At 35.3% G+C, this 17,346-nt stretch overlaps 1 protein-coding gene across 2 annotated transcripts in view; it reads right to left on the bottom strand.

The window, feature by feature from the left end:
* Window positions 1-1,141: 1,141 nt before the first annotated feature.
* Window positions 1,142-17,346, bottom strand: part of USP53 (ubiquitin specific peptidase 53) — a 64,417-nt gene continuing 48,212 nt past the window's right edge. For both annotated transcript variants that reach the window (XM_027103610.1, XM_027103611.1), the window contains 2 exons: window positions 5,786-5,882; window positions 1,142-4,292 (listed from right to left, as the gene is read on the bottom strand). In XM_027103610.1, the coding sequence (XP_026959411.1) occupies window positions 3,278-4,292; window positions 5,786-5,882 (1,112 nt within the window). In that variant the 3' untranslated portion in view covers window positions 1,142-3,277. The remainder of the gene's footprint in view (window positions 4,293-5,785; window positions 5,883-17,346) is intronic.

Here is a 17,346-nt window from a genome sequence, read left to right as displayed (position 1 = left end):
TTGGGTCTGATTTCCTTTCATTTTAACAAATTACTTGTGTGTTAGGTCACACACAAAGATTTATAATCCATACTACCTTTCTGAGCCTAGAATCAGCCTTCTACCACAACTATTGAATATTCTGAAAATTTCTAGTACAGGGAAGATACTACTAAGAAGAAAGATTGTAGTATTGTGACATGACTGTAAATGGTATCCAAAATGGTGGCAGTATGAGGTTTGAATATTTCCTACAGATGAAATTGTGCCTACCACTGAACTGTGCCATCTCAGGGTAACATAGTATACCTGAAGGCTTTTAACTGGGTAAATGGGACACCAAGAAGAATTGGCAAACTTGCTGTGATAAAAATAGAGACATCAAAAGTATTTACATCAATGTGATTTTAGTCTGGTAAATTCCTTTGTAAATTTCATATAAGTGAAATGATTGTTTCAATAACCGTTTGAAATCAACTGGCCAATGAGCAATTGTGAGGAAGTCTTTAGAGTTCTGTTAACCTGAAAATTTTAGGATGTGAAGTGCTCCATATACCTAGTCCCTACATGTAATGGGAATACATTCAGAGACTACAGAATATTTAGTAAGGGCATTTAATGTAGAGGTAATTATGCTCTAGGAAAAGGGTCATCAAACTACACTAATGGGCCAAATCTGGCCCACTTGCCTCTCTTTAAAGGCCTGTGAGCCAAGAATGATTTTTAACATCTTAAAATGATTGAAAAAAGTCAAGACTATTTCATAATGTGAAAATGATGTGAAATCCAAGTTTCAATGCTTATAAAGTTTTACTGGAACACAGACATGCCCATTCATTTGCATACTGTTATGTAAATGTTACCTTACAGCTGTTTTCACACTACAGTGGCAGAGATGAGTAACAGAGATCCTATGGTCCACAACGCCTAAATTATTTACTATCTGGGTCTTTAAAGAAAGTTTGCCAACTCCTGTGGGAACGCTCCTTTAGGCCTTGAGGGGGTTGAACTCTTAGGAGTCTCCTGTGATAAATTTTTTGATCAGTGATATTCCAAGTTCACCCCTTAACTTTAAATTGACTTACATTTCCCATAAAATATATAATTCACAGAGGTGAAAGGAAGCCACAGTTTATGAATGCAAAGAAAAGTCCCAACCATATTAAATTAAAAATCAGTTTATCCCCCCCCAAAATTTTGAATCAGAAGAAACTGACTTCACAGAAAGATACTCTGAAGTATTTTGAACATTACAATCGTTGGCTGTGTTATTTTAAAAGTTATAATAAGCTTATAACCAGAAGAAAACATCTATAAAAATAGACACCCTAGAAACAAAAAATTCACATGTGCATGATTAGTAAATACATATTCAATCTATATTTGGAGTGTTGAATCAACAAAAACAAATGGTCAGTTTCTAGTCTATTAGTACTATAACATGATTCAGGAGGTTTCAACTGGACAGTACTTTAAAAAGAGCCCAAATTGGACGTTTCTATTTGATATTTGCAACTCAACTGTGAGTTGAATCCCATACAAATCTATGAGATTATAAGTATCAGAAATCAGTTTAAATGTTTCAAATAATACATTTTCAACTGGACAAAACTACACAAAGTTTTTGAAAGCTATTAAAAATACTTGAAGCTCATTTTTCTAGTATTTTACAATGTTATAAAAGCAGTAATTAAATACAGTGACATTTCAAACACAATTTTACAAATTTACAATATTTACAAACCCCCCCATACTAAAAGCTATGTTAAAAAAAAAGCTTTCTTAAAAGATAAAATTTTATTTAGTTGATGTTCAAGTATTTCTAAATTAAGAGAATATAAAGTAATAATCACCTACTGTTATAGCTAGAAAAGGCTATTAAAAACTTCTCTAGGTGGAAGACGAAATTTGGCCAAGATTTGATAACTCTGAGCTTAGACTTCTACAAGCAATTACTTTCTACTTACCTAGAAAATAAGATTCATTTACATTTTGGAATATTTTAACAATTTATGGGATTGGTCAAGATATTAAATTTACTAATTAGTTTATGGAATTATTATGTTTTATATATAAAATTTAAATTCTCAATTCTCTAGTGTGGACAATATAAAACTATTCTAAACTACAATTAGTTTACCAGCTTAGTACAAAATTAAATGACAACTATGAAATAAGGCAATTACTTATTTTCACTTGTTAGGTCATCATAATAATGGAAAATCCCTTTTTTTTTTTTTTTAAAGAAAGACTTCTCCATGAAAATAGGTGGGGTAAAAATTAAATTATTTGTTTAGAAAAAAGGGAGGGATGCTCAAATTAATACATTTCACTAAAAATTAAATCTATATGAAAGGCAAAAATTTAATCTGGAAACCCAGAAAGATTTTCAAATTCAAGAATATGAAAATTACTAAAATGGGCTGACAACCTACAAACAGGTAATATTATAGCAGGGAAAATTTAGGCAGTCACAGTGATATTCTTAAAAAGAGGACTATAGGTTAATTCCTAACACTGGTTATTAGCAGCCCAAAGTAAACCAAACCAAAATAAAAACCTTTCACATTTCATATAAAATTAGAAAAAATGTAACAAGATAAATAAATATACTAAAGTGAAGTATTTTTAGCTTACATGACTGAAGTAATGTTTATGAATGCATACAACAAAGGATATTCTGAAGATAAAAATTCTAGGAGCAAAACTGTCTTCTCTTCTGACCTTGAGAATTTAAAAATTGTTTTATCATTAAGGCTTTTTTCGCCCAAATGCCATCAATTTCATGGGTCGATACATTTTAAGACACTTAAAGGGATCATATGTAGTAGACTATCACAGAAGTCAAAAGCAAATGGGTGAAGTCCTCTTTTGGCTCCCCATTAGAAAGTGCTTCCTCACAAAGCAAATATTGCTTTGACTACACAAGCTACATATCATCTATCTTTCAGTTAGCAGAGTTTACCAATCTACATATGAGTACTGGTTAGTTTAATATCTATGGGTCTACCAGTCAGAAAATAAAGGGACAAATTACATTTTTACTCAACTGCAGCATATGATAAACGACTTTCTGCATACCCCCGGATATTCTATTTTTTGAGGCATGCCAAGACTATTCAGAGGGAATTCCAAAATATCCAATAAGTAGATCTTCACAAAATAAAATATCTGAATAGAAAGTTAAAGTGATTAATGAGTTAAATATTGCCATGGTTTTAATTTCATATAGCACTAGGTTTGGTCATTTGATTCCTAGTTAATGGCCTCAGAAGTAAAAGCCTGTCGGTTTCATCATTTATCTATTACAGTGTATACCAGGTTTATGTCTTTGCTTGGAAGGGCAGTTTGAACCAAGACTACTATGTAACACAGGCCCTAGCCCTCTTTCATTCTGAGAAAGTGAATTATCATTACAAAAGCCACTGCTCTCTGGAAAACAGAGCTTGGGCCTCTGATGGTATTTCAATCTATATGTATCAGTCATGCAGTTATCCACTGAAAAATAGGTAGTTAATGAAACTGTCTCATTTGGACAGGTAGAACTAGAGTCTATTTCTGGCTGGCAAGAAGCACCAACAGCTGTACCCAAGTCGGCCTGAAAATCATCAGCTGAAGAGCTGGACGGGGTGTTTGATGTGTCGCCGACATACTGTTTTGCTTGAAATGTTTCCTTAAGTCTTTCATCATTCATATATGTACTCACTTCTAAACCTGGTTCTGAAACTGTACTTAAACTGTGCTTTGGAAGACTAGAAGAATTAGCTTTAAACATCTCTGTTGGTTTGACAGCAGGTGGAGCATCATTTTTCTCTGACTGTGGCACATCATTTTTCTCTGACTGTGGCACACTGGTTATAGCATATTTCTTTGGTGGCAGAGGGGGTGGGGTATTCTGGCAAACAAGTTCTGGCATCTGACAACCATCAGATCTGCAGGTTGACTGAATGAGATGTTCCCTGGATAGAGAGTTCTCAGAGTAACACTGTTCTATCGTATTTTGCTGCTGGATGAGGGGAGCAGTTCCTGGCTTCAACCCCACAGTTCTCATGTGTGAAGACCACAATGAAGATGGTGAGACTGTTCCATTACTGTTCACTCTCTTTGCAGAAGCAGAATTATCATCAACGTGAAAAAGCAAACCTGTTCCCTCAGAATTTTCTATATTAAGCGACTCAGAAAATTTGCATTCACTTGCTTTTTCAAGTTTCTGTTCATCTGACTGGTGGGTATGCTCTCTTGCTGTACGGTCCTTGAGTATTTGTGGATTGGATGAAGGGAATAACTTTCCATTGGTTTCACGTATATGTGACCTGAAAAATAAAAACAAAGCTAAAACGCCATACACAAACATGCAAAATTGGAGGGAAAACAAACATTTGTAGTTTAACTTCCCGATACAGCACTTATGTTATTTGTGTAACATAGCAAAAATGGAAAGATATTTGCAACCATTAACAATTTATACTCTCTGAATCCAAAATCTTTATGCCAGAATACATAAATGTTTATTAGAAACATCCGTCATTACCAAGATCAGATTTATAACCAGAAGTATAATTTAAAAAGCAAATTTCAGGGGCTTCCCTGGTGGCGCAGTGGTTGAGAGTCCGCCTGCCGAAGCAGAGGACACGGGTTTGTGCCCTGGTCTGGGAAGATCCCACATGCCGCGGAGTGGCTGGGCCTGTAAGCCATGGCCGCTGAGCCTGCGCTCCGCAACGGGAGAAGCCACAGCAGTGAGAGGCCCGCATACCACACACACACACACAAAAAAAGCAAATATCAGAGAATTCCCTGGCAGTCCAGTGGTTAGGACTCGGTGCTTTCACTGCCCAGGCGCAGGTTCAATCCCTGTTTGGGTAACTAAGATGCCACAAGCCACACAGTGCAGCCAAAAAAAAAAAAAAAAATTCAACTTAAAAACACTGAAATTACATTTATTGTGATAAAATGTAGCATAGACTTAAGAAAAATGTTACTAGCAAACAATTCAATATTCTAAAACACTTCCCACCCAAAGTTTATAGCGATAGAGGTACTTTAATTTTGATATATAATGCTATAAGGATAGTATACTAATTAAAAATAATTTGGTTAATCAAAGACTACCTTTATTTAAGTAATAGTTAACTTCTAAGGTGAAGAAAAATGATATCACATTGCAAATTATTTATCTTCATATGATTAAATTATTTTTCTCATGAGAATTGCACAAAATTCAATTAGAGCACAAAGATGAAAAGAGTTGAGGCTCTGCTAAGTAGATAAGAGCTATATTCAAATCTCAACTCCGTTGCTTTGGCCAAATTACTTAATCTAAGCCCCAAATTTTCTCTTTTGTAAAATACCATACATCTCAAAAGAATGCTGTGAGGTTTAAAACAAACAATCATATATTGTACAAGGTACTTTGTAGGCCCCCTATCATTAAGGTTTACATCCTTTTAATGATCCCCAATAAAACATGCATCATAATACTCTAGACCAGCAGTCCCCAACCTTTTTTGGCACCAGAGACCAGTTTCGTGGAAGACAATTTTTGCACTGACTTGGGAAGGAGCGTGTGGTTCAGGCAGTAATGCGAGAGATGGGGAGCGGCAGATGAAACTTCGCTCACTCGGCTGCCACTCACCTCCTGCTGTGCGGCCCAGTTCCAGTATCAGTCTGCAGCCTGGGGCTTGGGGCCCCCTGCTCTAGACCCATTGCTTGCAGAGTAGTGACAGGTAGTATGCCTTTCTGATAAAGAGTTCCTATAATACATGCATTTAATTTAAAAGATTTTAGTATTCCAAATAGCTAGGATTACCTTTTTATCAAAGGATTTTTTATTTGTAGATATGATTCTGGGTGGGACTGATAAGATTTATAGGCTACTTCCAGGTTCTTGAGTTCTTTTCTAAAGCCTGAGGAAGGGAATGAGAAAAAATTATTTAAGTGATCTTTTAGAATTTACTCCATCTATACTTCTCCATAATTTACAAAAGATTTTCTATAATCAGGTAATTCTCTTCCAAATTAACAGATGAAAACTAGTTCTTCAAGCCTCAGCTCAAATAATACCTCTTTCCTGAACCCTTTATACAAAATCAATGACTCTTTCCTCAATTTTTTTTGTTTTTTTTTTTTTTTGGTATGCGGGCCTCTCTCTGCTGTGGCCTCTCCTGTTGCGGAGCACAGGCTCCGGACGCGCAGGCCCAGCAGCCATGGCTCACGGGCCCAGCCTCTCCGTGGCATGTGGGATCCTCCCGGACCGGGCACGAACCCGAGTCCCCTGCATCAGCAGGCGGACTCTCAACCACTGCGCCACCAGGGAAGCCCCTATCCTCAATTTATTATCTCTTGAAAATGTCAGCAATCCCCAAAAAGTGTTATTCTAGATGGGTCGTGTGGAGCTGTGCTTCCCCTGTTTACTCTTTACTGACAAAATGGTGGGAAACGCTGCATTTGGAGACAGATGGCTTGAGTTGAAGTTTGGATTCACAGCTTATTGGTTGGTAACTTTATATTCCTAAAACCAACTTTACAAACTTATACCACCTTACAGTCTAGGTTTCTGCCTTTAAGTAATGAGATGCTGATATCTATTTTACCAACGTCACAGAAATATTAGGAACATCAACTGAATTTAAATGGGTGGGAGGGTATTATGATAACATAAAATGTTATCACACCACTAACTAGCTTCCATTTATTGACTGCTTACTCAAGTTGTAAGAAGTTGATAATAATTATTTCATTTAATTTTTACAACTGAACACCTTTTTACTTGAAAAGACAATGAACGAACTTCAGTTATTCAGACTTGAGTATGTGTCAGAAATTTTCTTGAAAATAAAAGAAGTGAAACTGTCACTTCGAATAAAACAACTGGCAGTATTTATTGCCAATGATAAAATTTAACCTTTTAGATGAAAGTAAAGAGTTTTGGAAAATTTGTATTTACCACCATGAGTTCTGTACTTTTCCAATACTTATAAAGACTTCCTGATAATATCTGTGGTGATGTTTTAAAATCTGTTCTTTAAAAATATATAGAGAGGGCTTCCCTGGTGGTGCAGTGGTTGAGAATCTGCCTGCCAATGCAGGGGACACGGGTTCGAGCCCTGGTCTGGGAAGATCCCACATGCTGCGGAGCGACTAGCCCCGTGAGCCACAATTACTGAGCCTGCGCGTCTGGAGCCTGTGCTCTGCAACAAGAGAGGCTGCGATAGTGAGAGGCCCACACACCGCAATGAGGAGTGGCCCCTGCTTGCCGCAACTAGAGAAAGCCCTCACACAGAAACGAAGAGCCAACACAGCCATAAATAAATAAATATATATATAGAGAGAGAGAGAAATGGGACTTCCCTGGCAGTCCAGTGGTCAAGACTCTGCACTCCCACTTCAGGGCGCATGGGTTCAATCCCTGGTTGGGGAACTAAGATCCCGCATGCCATGTGACACGGCCGAAAAAAAAAGGATATATAAAAAAATGTATCCAGATAAATGACCTGGAAAACAGAATGGTGGAATTCACTGCTGCGGAAGAGAATAAAGAAAAAAGAATGAAAAGAAATGAAGACAACCTAAGAGACCTCTGGGACAACACTAAATGCAACAACATTCGCATTATAGGGGTCCCAGAGGAGAAGAGAGAGAGAAAGGACCAGAGAAAATATTTAAAGAGATTATAGTCGAAAACTTCCCTAACATGGGAAAGGAAATAGACACCCAAGTCGAGGAAGCTCAGTGAGTCCCATACAGGATAAACCCAAGGAGAAACACACCGAGACACATAGTAATCAAATTGGCAAAAATTAAAGACAAAGAATAATTATTGAAAGCAGCAAGGGAAAAATGACAAATAACATATAAGGGAACTCCCATAAGGTTAATAGCTGATTTCTCAGCAGAAACTCTACAAGCCAGAAGGGACTGGCATGATATACTTAAAGTGATGAAAGGGAAGAACCTACAACCCAGATTACTCTACCCGGCAAGGATCTCATTCACATTCAATGGAGAAATCAAAAGCGTTAGAGACAAGCAAAAGATAAGAGAATTCAGCACCACCAAACCAGCTCTACAGCAAATGCGAAAGGAACTTCTCTAAGTGGGAAACACAAGAGAAGAAAAGGACCTACAAAAACAAACCCAAAACAATTAAGAAAATGGTCATAGGAACATATATATCGATAATTACCTTAAACGTGAATGGATTGAATGCTCCAACTAAACGACACAGGCTTGCTGAATGGATACAAAAACAAGACCCATATATATGCTGTCTAAAAGAGACCCACTTCAGACCTACGGACACATACAGACTGAAAGTGAGGGGATGGAAAAAGATATTCCATGCAAATGGGAATCCAAAGAAAGCTGGAGTAGCAATACTCATATCAGATAAAATAGACTTTAAAATAACACAATAATAGTGGGGGACTTTAACACCTCACTTACACCAATGGACAGATCATCCAAAATGAAAATAAATAAGGAAAGCTTTAAATGACACAATAGACCAGATAAATTTAATTGATATTTATAGGACATTCCATCCAAAAACAGCAGATTACATTTTCTTCTCAAGTGCGCACGGAACATTCTCCAGGATAGATCACATCTTAGGTCATAAATCAAGCCTCAGTAAATTTAAGAAAATTGAAATCATATCAAGCATCTTTTCTGACCACAACGCTATGAGATTAGAAATGAATTACAGGGAAAAAACGTAAAAAACACAAACACATGGAGGCTAAACAATATGTTACTAAATAACCAAGAGATCACTGAAGAAATCAAAGAGGAAATCAAAAAATACCTAGAGACAAATGACAATGAAAACACAATGATCCAAAACCTATGGGATGCAGCAAAAGCAGTTCTAAGTGGGAAATTTATAGCTATACAAGCCTACCTCAAGAAACAAGAAAAATCTCAAATAAACAATCTAAACTTGCACCTAAAGGAACTAGAGAAAGAAGAACAAACAAAACCCAAAGTTAGCATAAGGAAAGAAATCATAAAGATCAGATCAGAAATAAATGAAAAAGAAATGAAGAAAACGATAGCAAAGATAAATAAAACTAAAAACTGGTTCTTTGAGAAGATAAACAAAATTGATACACCATCAGCCAGACTCATCAAGAAAAAGAGGGAGAGGACTCAAATCAATAAAATTAAAAATGAAAAAGAAGTTACAACAGACACCCCAGAAATACAAAGCATCCTAAGAGACTACTACAAGCAACTCTATGCCAATAAAATGGACAACCTGGAAGAAATGGACAAATTCTTAGAAAGGTATAACCTTCCAAGACTGAACCAGGAAGAAATATAAAAAATGAACAGACCAATCACAAGTAGTGAAATTGAAACTGTGATTAAAAATCTTCCAACGAACAAAAGTCCAGGACCAGATGGCTTCACAGGCGAATTCTATGAAACATTTAGAGAATAGCTAACACCTATCCTTCTCAAACTCTTCCAAAAAACTGCAGAGGAAGGAACACTCCCAAACTCATTCTATGAGGCCACCATCACCCTGATAACACAACCAGACAAAGATACTACAAAAAAAGAAAATTACAGACCAATATCACTGATGAATATAGATGCAAAAATCCTCAACAAAATACTAGCAAACAGAATCCAACAACACATTAAAAGGATCATACACCATGATCAAGTGGGATTTATCCCAGGGATGCAAGGATTCTTCAATATACGTAAATCAATCAATGTGGTACACCACATTAACAAACTGAAGAATAAAAACCATATGATCATCTCAACAGATGCAGAAAAAGCTTTTGACAAAATTCAACACCCATTTATGATAAAAACTCTCCAGAAAGTGGGCATAGAGGGAACCTATGTCAACATAATAAAGGCCACATATGACAAACCCACAGCAAACATCATTCTCAATGGTGAAAACTGAAAGCATTTCCTCTAAATCAGGAACAAGACAAGGATGTCCACTCTCAGCACTATTATTCAACATAGTTTTGGAAGTCCTAGCCTCGGCAATCAGAGAAGAAAAAGAAATAAAAGGAATACAAATTGGAAAAGAAGAAGTATAACTGTCACTGTTTGCAGATGACATGATACTATACATAGAGAATCCTAAAGATGCCACCAGAAAACTACTAGAGCTAATCAATGAATTTGGTAAAGTTGAAGGATACAAAATGAATGCACAGAAACCTCTTGCATTCCTATAGACTAATGATGAAAAATCTGAAAGAGAAATTAAGAAAACACTCTCATTTACCATTGCAACAAAAAGAATAAAATACCTAGGAATAAACCTACCTAGGGAGACAAAAGACCTGTATGTAGAAAACTGTAAGACACCGATGAAAGAAATTAAAGATGATACCAACAGATGGAGAGATATACCATGTCCTTGGATTGGAAGAATCAATATTGTGAAAATGACTATACTACCCAAAGCAATCTACAGAGTCAATGCAATCCCTATCAAGTTACCAATGGCATTTTTTACAGAACTAGAACAAAAAATCTTAAAAATCTGTATAGAGACACAAAAGACCCCGAATAGCCAAAGCAGTCTTGAGGGAAAAAAACAGAGCAGGATGAATCAGACTCCCTGACTTCAGACTGTACTACAAAGCTACAGTAATCAAGACAATATGGTCCTGGCACAAAAACAGAAACATAGATCAATGGAACAAGATAGAAAGCCCAGAGATAAACCCACACACATATGGTCAACTAATCTATGACAAAGGAGGCAAGGATATACAACGGAGAAAAGACAATCTTCAATAAGTGGTGCTGGGAAAACTGGACAGCTACATGTAAAAGAATGAAATTAGAACACTCCTTAACACCACACACAAAAATAAACTCAAAATGGATTAGAGACCTAAATGTAAGACGGAACACTATAAAACTCTTAGAGGAAAACATAGGAAGAACACTCTTTGACATGAATCATAGCAAGATCTTTTTTGATCCACCTCCTAGAGTAGAGGAAATAAAAACAAAAATAAACAAATGGGACCTAATGAAACTTAAAAAGCTTTTGCACAACAAAGGAAACCATAAACAAGACGAAAAGACAACCCTCAGAATGGGATAAGATATTTGCAAACGAATTAATGGAGAAAGGATTAATCTCCAAAATATATAAACAGCTCATGCAGCTCAATGTTAAAGAAACAAAAACCCAATCCAAAAATGGGCAGAAGACCTAAATAGACATTTATCTAAAGAAGACATACAGATGGCCAAGAAGCACATGAAAAGCCACTCAACATCACTAATTATGAGAGAAATGCAAATCAAAACCACAATGAGGTATCACCTCACACCAGTTCGAATGGGCATCATCAGAAAATCTACAAACAACAAATGCTGGAGAGGGTGTGGAGAAAAGGGAACCTTCTTGCACTGTTGGTGGGAATGTAAATTGATACAGCCACTATGGAGAACAGTATGGAGATTCCTTAAAAAACTAAAAATAGAATTACTATATGATCCAGCAATCCCACTATGGGGCATATACCCAGAGAAAACCATAATTCAAAAAGACACATGCACCCCAATGTTTATTGCAGCACTATTTACAATAGCCAGGTCATGGAAGCAACCTAAATGTCCATCGACAGATGAATGGATAAAGAAGATGTAATACATATATACAATGGAATATTACTCAGCCATAAAAAGGAACGAAATTGGGTCATTTGTAGAGATGTGGATGAATCTAGAGACTGTTATACAGAGTGAAGTAAGTCAGAAAGAGGAAAACAAATATCGTATATTAACGCATGTATGTGGAACCTAGAAAAATGGTGCAGATGAACCGGTTTGCAGGGCATAAGTTGAGACACAGATGTAGAGAACAAATGTATAGACACCAAATGGGGAAAGCCGTGGGGGGGTGGGGATGGTGGTGTGCTGAATTGGGCGATTGGGATTGACGTGTATAAAACTGATGACTAATAAGAACCTGCTATATAAAGAAAGAAATAAAATAAAATTCAAAAATTAAAAAAAAAAAGTTTTAAACAAGAAGCACTGCAGGTACAATGCTACCAAAAAAAAAAAAAAAGAAAAGAAATGTATCAACATTTGGAAGACTTGCATAATTTAGCAAACCAATATTTTCCAAATGAGGATACATGGATGTTTCAAAATCATGCGTGAGTAAAGAATTTATTCATTCTTTAAATGAATCAATAAAATATTTAAGATTTTCAGGTTTAATGCCTAATACAGCGAATCTTAATAGATATAGCAATAAAAGCTGTTTGAGGTCCTCAATACCTTTTGTAAACAACCGTTCCAGTTAATTGCAAATAGGTGTCTTTTTAAAATCTGAGTCACAACTATTCTGTAAAACTTCCCTTTTTACAACCAAGGAATTGAGACTTAGGGAAATGAAGTGTCCTAACCGATGCCATATAGGTGGTTAAGTGGCAACACTCAAACAAACCCAGGATTAACTGCAAAGCCAGTGCTCTTTCTACTACCTGCAGGCTCTCTTTCATGTATGCCTAAAACACAAGATCATTATACAGAATCTCCTTCTGATGAAACTACGCCATTAGTATGAACATCAAATAACAGGATATACTTTAACATGCTGATGCCCACAGAAGATACCAAAATATATGGCATTAGCTTGAATATTCAATTCATTCCCTATACTTCTGTACAATTCCAGTAAATTTTTCTGTATTTTCCCTTATTTTTAGTTGACCTTTTCATCATGTTAATTTATTTCAGTTTCCTCTCATTCTCATGCTTCTAGTCTACTGTACACCAAATCTGTGAACCAAAGATTGCAAAGAAAACAAAATCAAGTTATTAAAAAAGCAACTTTTATTTTTTTAAACAATAGATAACTTTATCTTAGATGCCTTTTTATCTCTCAATTGATGTTCTAGGTACATTTTTTAAAACTACCCTGTCACTCAAAATTCAACTGGAACCTATAGTTGATCATAACATCTAAATATTACCCTATTTAAAAAATCTATATTGGTTATTATATGGCTCTGCAAGTTAAATCTTACAAGTAATTTCCAAGAAAGAGTAATGTAATACACATGAGAAATTAATACCCTATATGCCATACTGCTCACACAGTACATGGCAGCTCCCAATAAAAATGAAAAACACTGTTTTTTCTTCTTTTAAATCACCTCCACACTGTCCACCATATTTCTAACTCACTGATCCAAGACAAAATAAGTATAAACTGAGACAAATTCTTCCTACCTTCCCCTCCGCCAACTATTTCTATATCTACCAAGTGCCATACTAATAAAGTCTCAGAAATAAAAGGCAATATAATATATCACAGAGAGTCTCATGACCCTGTAACCTTGACACACTGCCTGAGTCTCAAAAACTAAGCCTCCCTCTTAAGTGAAGTACGTCAGACAGACAAAAACAAATATCATATAATATCACTTGTATGTGCAATCTAAAAAAATGATACAAATGAACTTATTTACAAAACAGACAGACTCACAGACATAGAAAACAAACTTATGGTTGCCAAAGGGGAAAGCAGAGGGTGGGGGAGGGAAGTAAATTAAAGAGTTTGGGATTAACATACACACACTACTATATGTGAAATAGATAAACAATGAGGACCTGCTGTACAGCACAGGGAACTCTACTCAGTATCTTGTAATAAACTATAATGGAAAAGAATCTGAAAAAGAATATATATACACATGTATAACTGAATCACTTTGCTGTACCCCTGAAACTAATACATTATAAATTAATTATACCTCAGTTTAAAAAATGGTTGTTAAAAAAAAAAACTAAGCCTCTCTCTTTGACAGCTACTTTATGACTAAAGAAAAAAAAAAGTAATATCAGAAGGAATCTTATTTTTCAACCTTTAAAGTCTGAAAAATTTGTAAGTTAAAGTTACATTATAATTTCCCACCCACTGTGATTTTAACTTTGGAATGTTTATTTACTTCTTAACTTATCCAGAACTTCAAGTTTAATATTCACAAATACAAAAAAAATTAAATACTTAATTCTTAAAGATTTCTTTACTTTTATTAAAGTATCCACGCAATGGGCAGCAGGAGGCAGCAGAGGTTTTATAAATATGTTTGAAATTTTAATATCACTATGGCAGGCATTCAACCAAGTGGTTTGACTTCAGAATTCCAACTAACTTAAAAATAGATGTGTTATTTTTCTCTTCTGCTGACATAGACATCCATGTGTCTTTACTGGGAATTTTGGCTTCAGGTTCTTTGCAAATCTAAGTCAGATTTTAACACTTGGCACAGAAAATACTTCAACATCAAGGCAAGATGCTTTAATTAATAATGCTAATTTTGGTACTGTATACAAAAAACCTAAAGCCCAATAGTCAAGAAATCAAAATATATATACTTAATCTGAAAAGGTGACCTAGATTTAAAACAGACTTACATAGCAAGAAAACCAAACTGCTAGTCTAGACACTGTAATCCTCATTCTTGTTGTATCGGAAGATTTCAGACTATAATAATAATACTGCAATTACAAAGTCTAAACATTCAAGAGCAATAACCTAATCAATGACCTGATTTACTATAAAAAGACAGTTAAGCAAAATTTGAATATTTTAGAAAAAAAATCACAAAACTTTAACTATATAAATATTTCTGGCTAAATTTACTACATGCCAAAAGGAACAGAGAGATACTTTAATATGTAATAATCTACCCTATCAGATACTAAACTTGGGGATGATACAAAATAAAAAGGCAAGAGTCAGTAACTTCTTTCCTCACTGGGATTATAATTTAAAGAAAGAGCAAATAATGCTATTTTGCTACAAATTAAATTTCAATACTGGAAGTTTATGGTTTTAAAAAACATATAAACATTTGGTGGTGCTGGGCCACAGCAAGTGCCTCTCAATGGTCTATGAAACTCTTAGAGAAAATAAATTTAGTATGCACAGAAACAAAACCAACTGTGAAAAGTACCTCATTCTTCAGATATACTCTCTAAATGAATATACTCTGAAGTTTGCAAAAAACATCTTAGAGGAAATAAACTTACGTATACGAATAAACTCTTCCAGTAAAATTTTTTTCATTTACTAATTTTAGGATTTAACAACATTAAGGGTAGTATATTTCACTTAACATAATGGAGGTACAGATTTTTTTACAATAAGAATTAAGGGAATTAACAGATTTTTCTGACCACTGCTTGATTAACTTCTTTCACTCTTCCTTGTCATTTGCAAGATCAAGATTCTCAGCTTGAACTAACCCTGACTTCTATGATTAACTGAGATTAAGCCAAGTATTACAGACCCCAAAGTAAATGGCAAAAGTTTTTTGAAAGACCTAATAATTCCTTTGTGATCTGTTATTTACAATCTATAAATATCCAAACACATATTTATTCAGTAGATAACCTTACTCCATAGAGAAAAGAGTCCATTAGGTATGAACTCCTTCAACTGACTCATCTAACACAATACACACTGAATGGTACCAACACTCACCTTTATCTCTCCCATTACAGAAAAACTACTACTCCCTTAATTTAAAGCTTTCCTTTGAAGTTCCATTCTCACTCTACCTCCAGAGACCTTACTCCATTAATTACTGTTCTGGCCTATTCTTATCTTCACACCTTTCTCACCCTCTGTACATCATTAGTTCCTTACCCTCTGTAACATAAATGCAAAACTAAGCTCTTGGTTTCATTTTTCTCCTTTAGGTAGGGCTTCTTTACTATTCACAGCAAGGGTTTTGACAGACATGTGCACTTATTCTCTTATTTACTTTTTATTCTACTGTAACCTTTTTTGAAAAACTTTTAATTTGAAGATAATTTCATAAAGTTCAGAGAAGTTGAAAGATATATACCTACCTGCATACCCTTTACTCAGATTCATCTATTATTAACACTTTACCCCACTTTTTTTCTGAACCATTTGAGAGTAAGTTACAAACATCATGACCCTTTACTTCTAAACACTTCAGTTCTACCTCAATCTTGCTTCTATTCTAATGTTCCCTCTATTCTAATGTTTCTCTAATACTGCTTTTACTAGGTCACTAATGACTTACTAACTGCTAAACCAAACTTGGACTTTTTAATCCTTATTCTGCTTAATCTGTGATCACTTTTCTTTTTGAAGCTCTCCATTTCCCAGTTTCCGTGTGCTAACTCCCTCTCCTGTATTTTCTCATACTTTCCAGCTACTCCTCATTCTTTTCCAAAGTTGCTCCTTCTCTCTACTCTTAGCTCATCTCTTTTAGTCAGCAAACCCCATGTTTCTTCCTTTGTCTATTTTTTTTTCCCCTGAAATCTCCCATTTTCCTGCATGATGTTGTCCATGTCTACCGCATTCAATTCCCATATATGTTGATGGCTACCAATACATAATCTTTCCTGCATTCCAGACATTTGTTCCTAACTAATCTACTTACCTAGATGACAAACCAAACAAATCCAAAAATAAATTTGCCATCCTCTCTCACCCACAAAATTTGTCCCTTCTTCCTATATTCCTCCATTTGGTAAATGGTGAATCCACTTATGTAATACCCAAATACGGCCACCCCCAGCTTTCTCCTTTTCCCTCACTGTGCAATCTGTCACAGAAAGTGACTCCACTGTCCACACATTCTTATAATCTCTCAAATCTTCTTTCTTGACATTGATACTGCCTTAGTTTATACCCTCATCTTTTCTCTCCTAGGCTATTATTCATCTAAATAATTTTTCTCCCACTGCTCCAAATTCACCCCCTACACTGCCACCAAAGAGTCCTTTCTAAATGCAAACTGGAGTACGCTACTCTCCTTGTCCTTAGATGCCTTTCCATTTACTTTTTAGGATTTAAAAATAGCATAAAAGTTTCATCATGATTTGGCTTCTCTCTATCCTCTGACCATCATCTCACAATTTCCAGGTATGCATTCCAGCCTTGTATATAACAAACTAGCTGTATCCTTCCAATATGTGATAGTTTCTCCTGACCATGTGCTTTTGAACATGTCATTTCTTCTGTTTTGAATGTAATTTAAGGCATTTGACATTCTCCCCATTAGTGACCCATTTTTAAAAGAGGAGCTAAAATAATCTAAGTGGCATTGTGGAATTTCAACAATGTTCCCAAATAATAGCTTTAGGCAGTGTAGGTATGTTTGTTTGCAGCAGAATCCATAAATATAATAGGCTATATAATATCTCTATCAATGAAAAACTATCAGTGAGATAATTACAATGGCATTGTTATAGATTTTAATTTCTCTACCATCACATAAACTTGTACAGACTAATATTGAAAGCTGACTTAAATGTCAAACAAAATATGAAAATAAAAAATTCTCTAAGGTTTCTTAACTTTGTAAAAGTCTT

This window comes from Aethalodelphis obliquidens, unplaced genomic scaffold (genome assembly GCF_003676395.1).
Source record: "Aethalodelphis obliquidens isolate GAN/ISIS:26980383/991018 unplaced genomic scaffold, ASM367639v1 scaffold6, whole genome shotgun sequence".
Taxonomy (NCBI): domain Eukaryota; kingdom Metazoa; phylum Chordata; class Mammalia; order Artiodactyla; family Delphinidae; genus Aethalodelphis; species Aethalodelphis obliquidens.
Note: the sequence above shows the minus strand (reverse complement) of the source record. Positions and strands in the feature narration are given on the sequence as shown.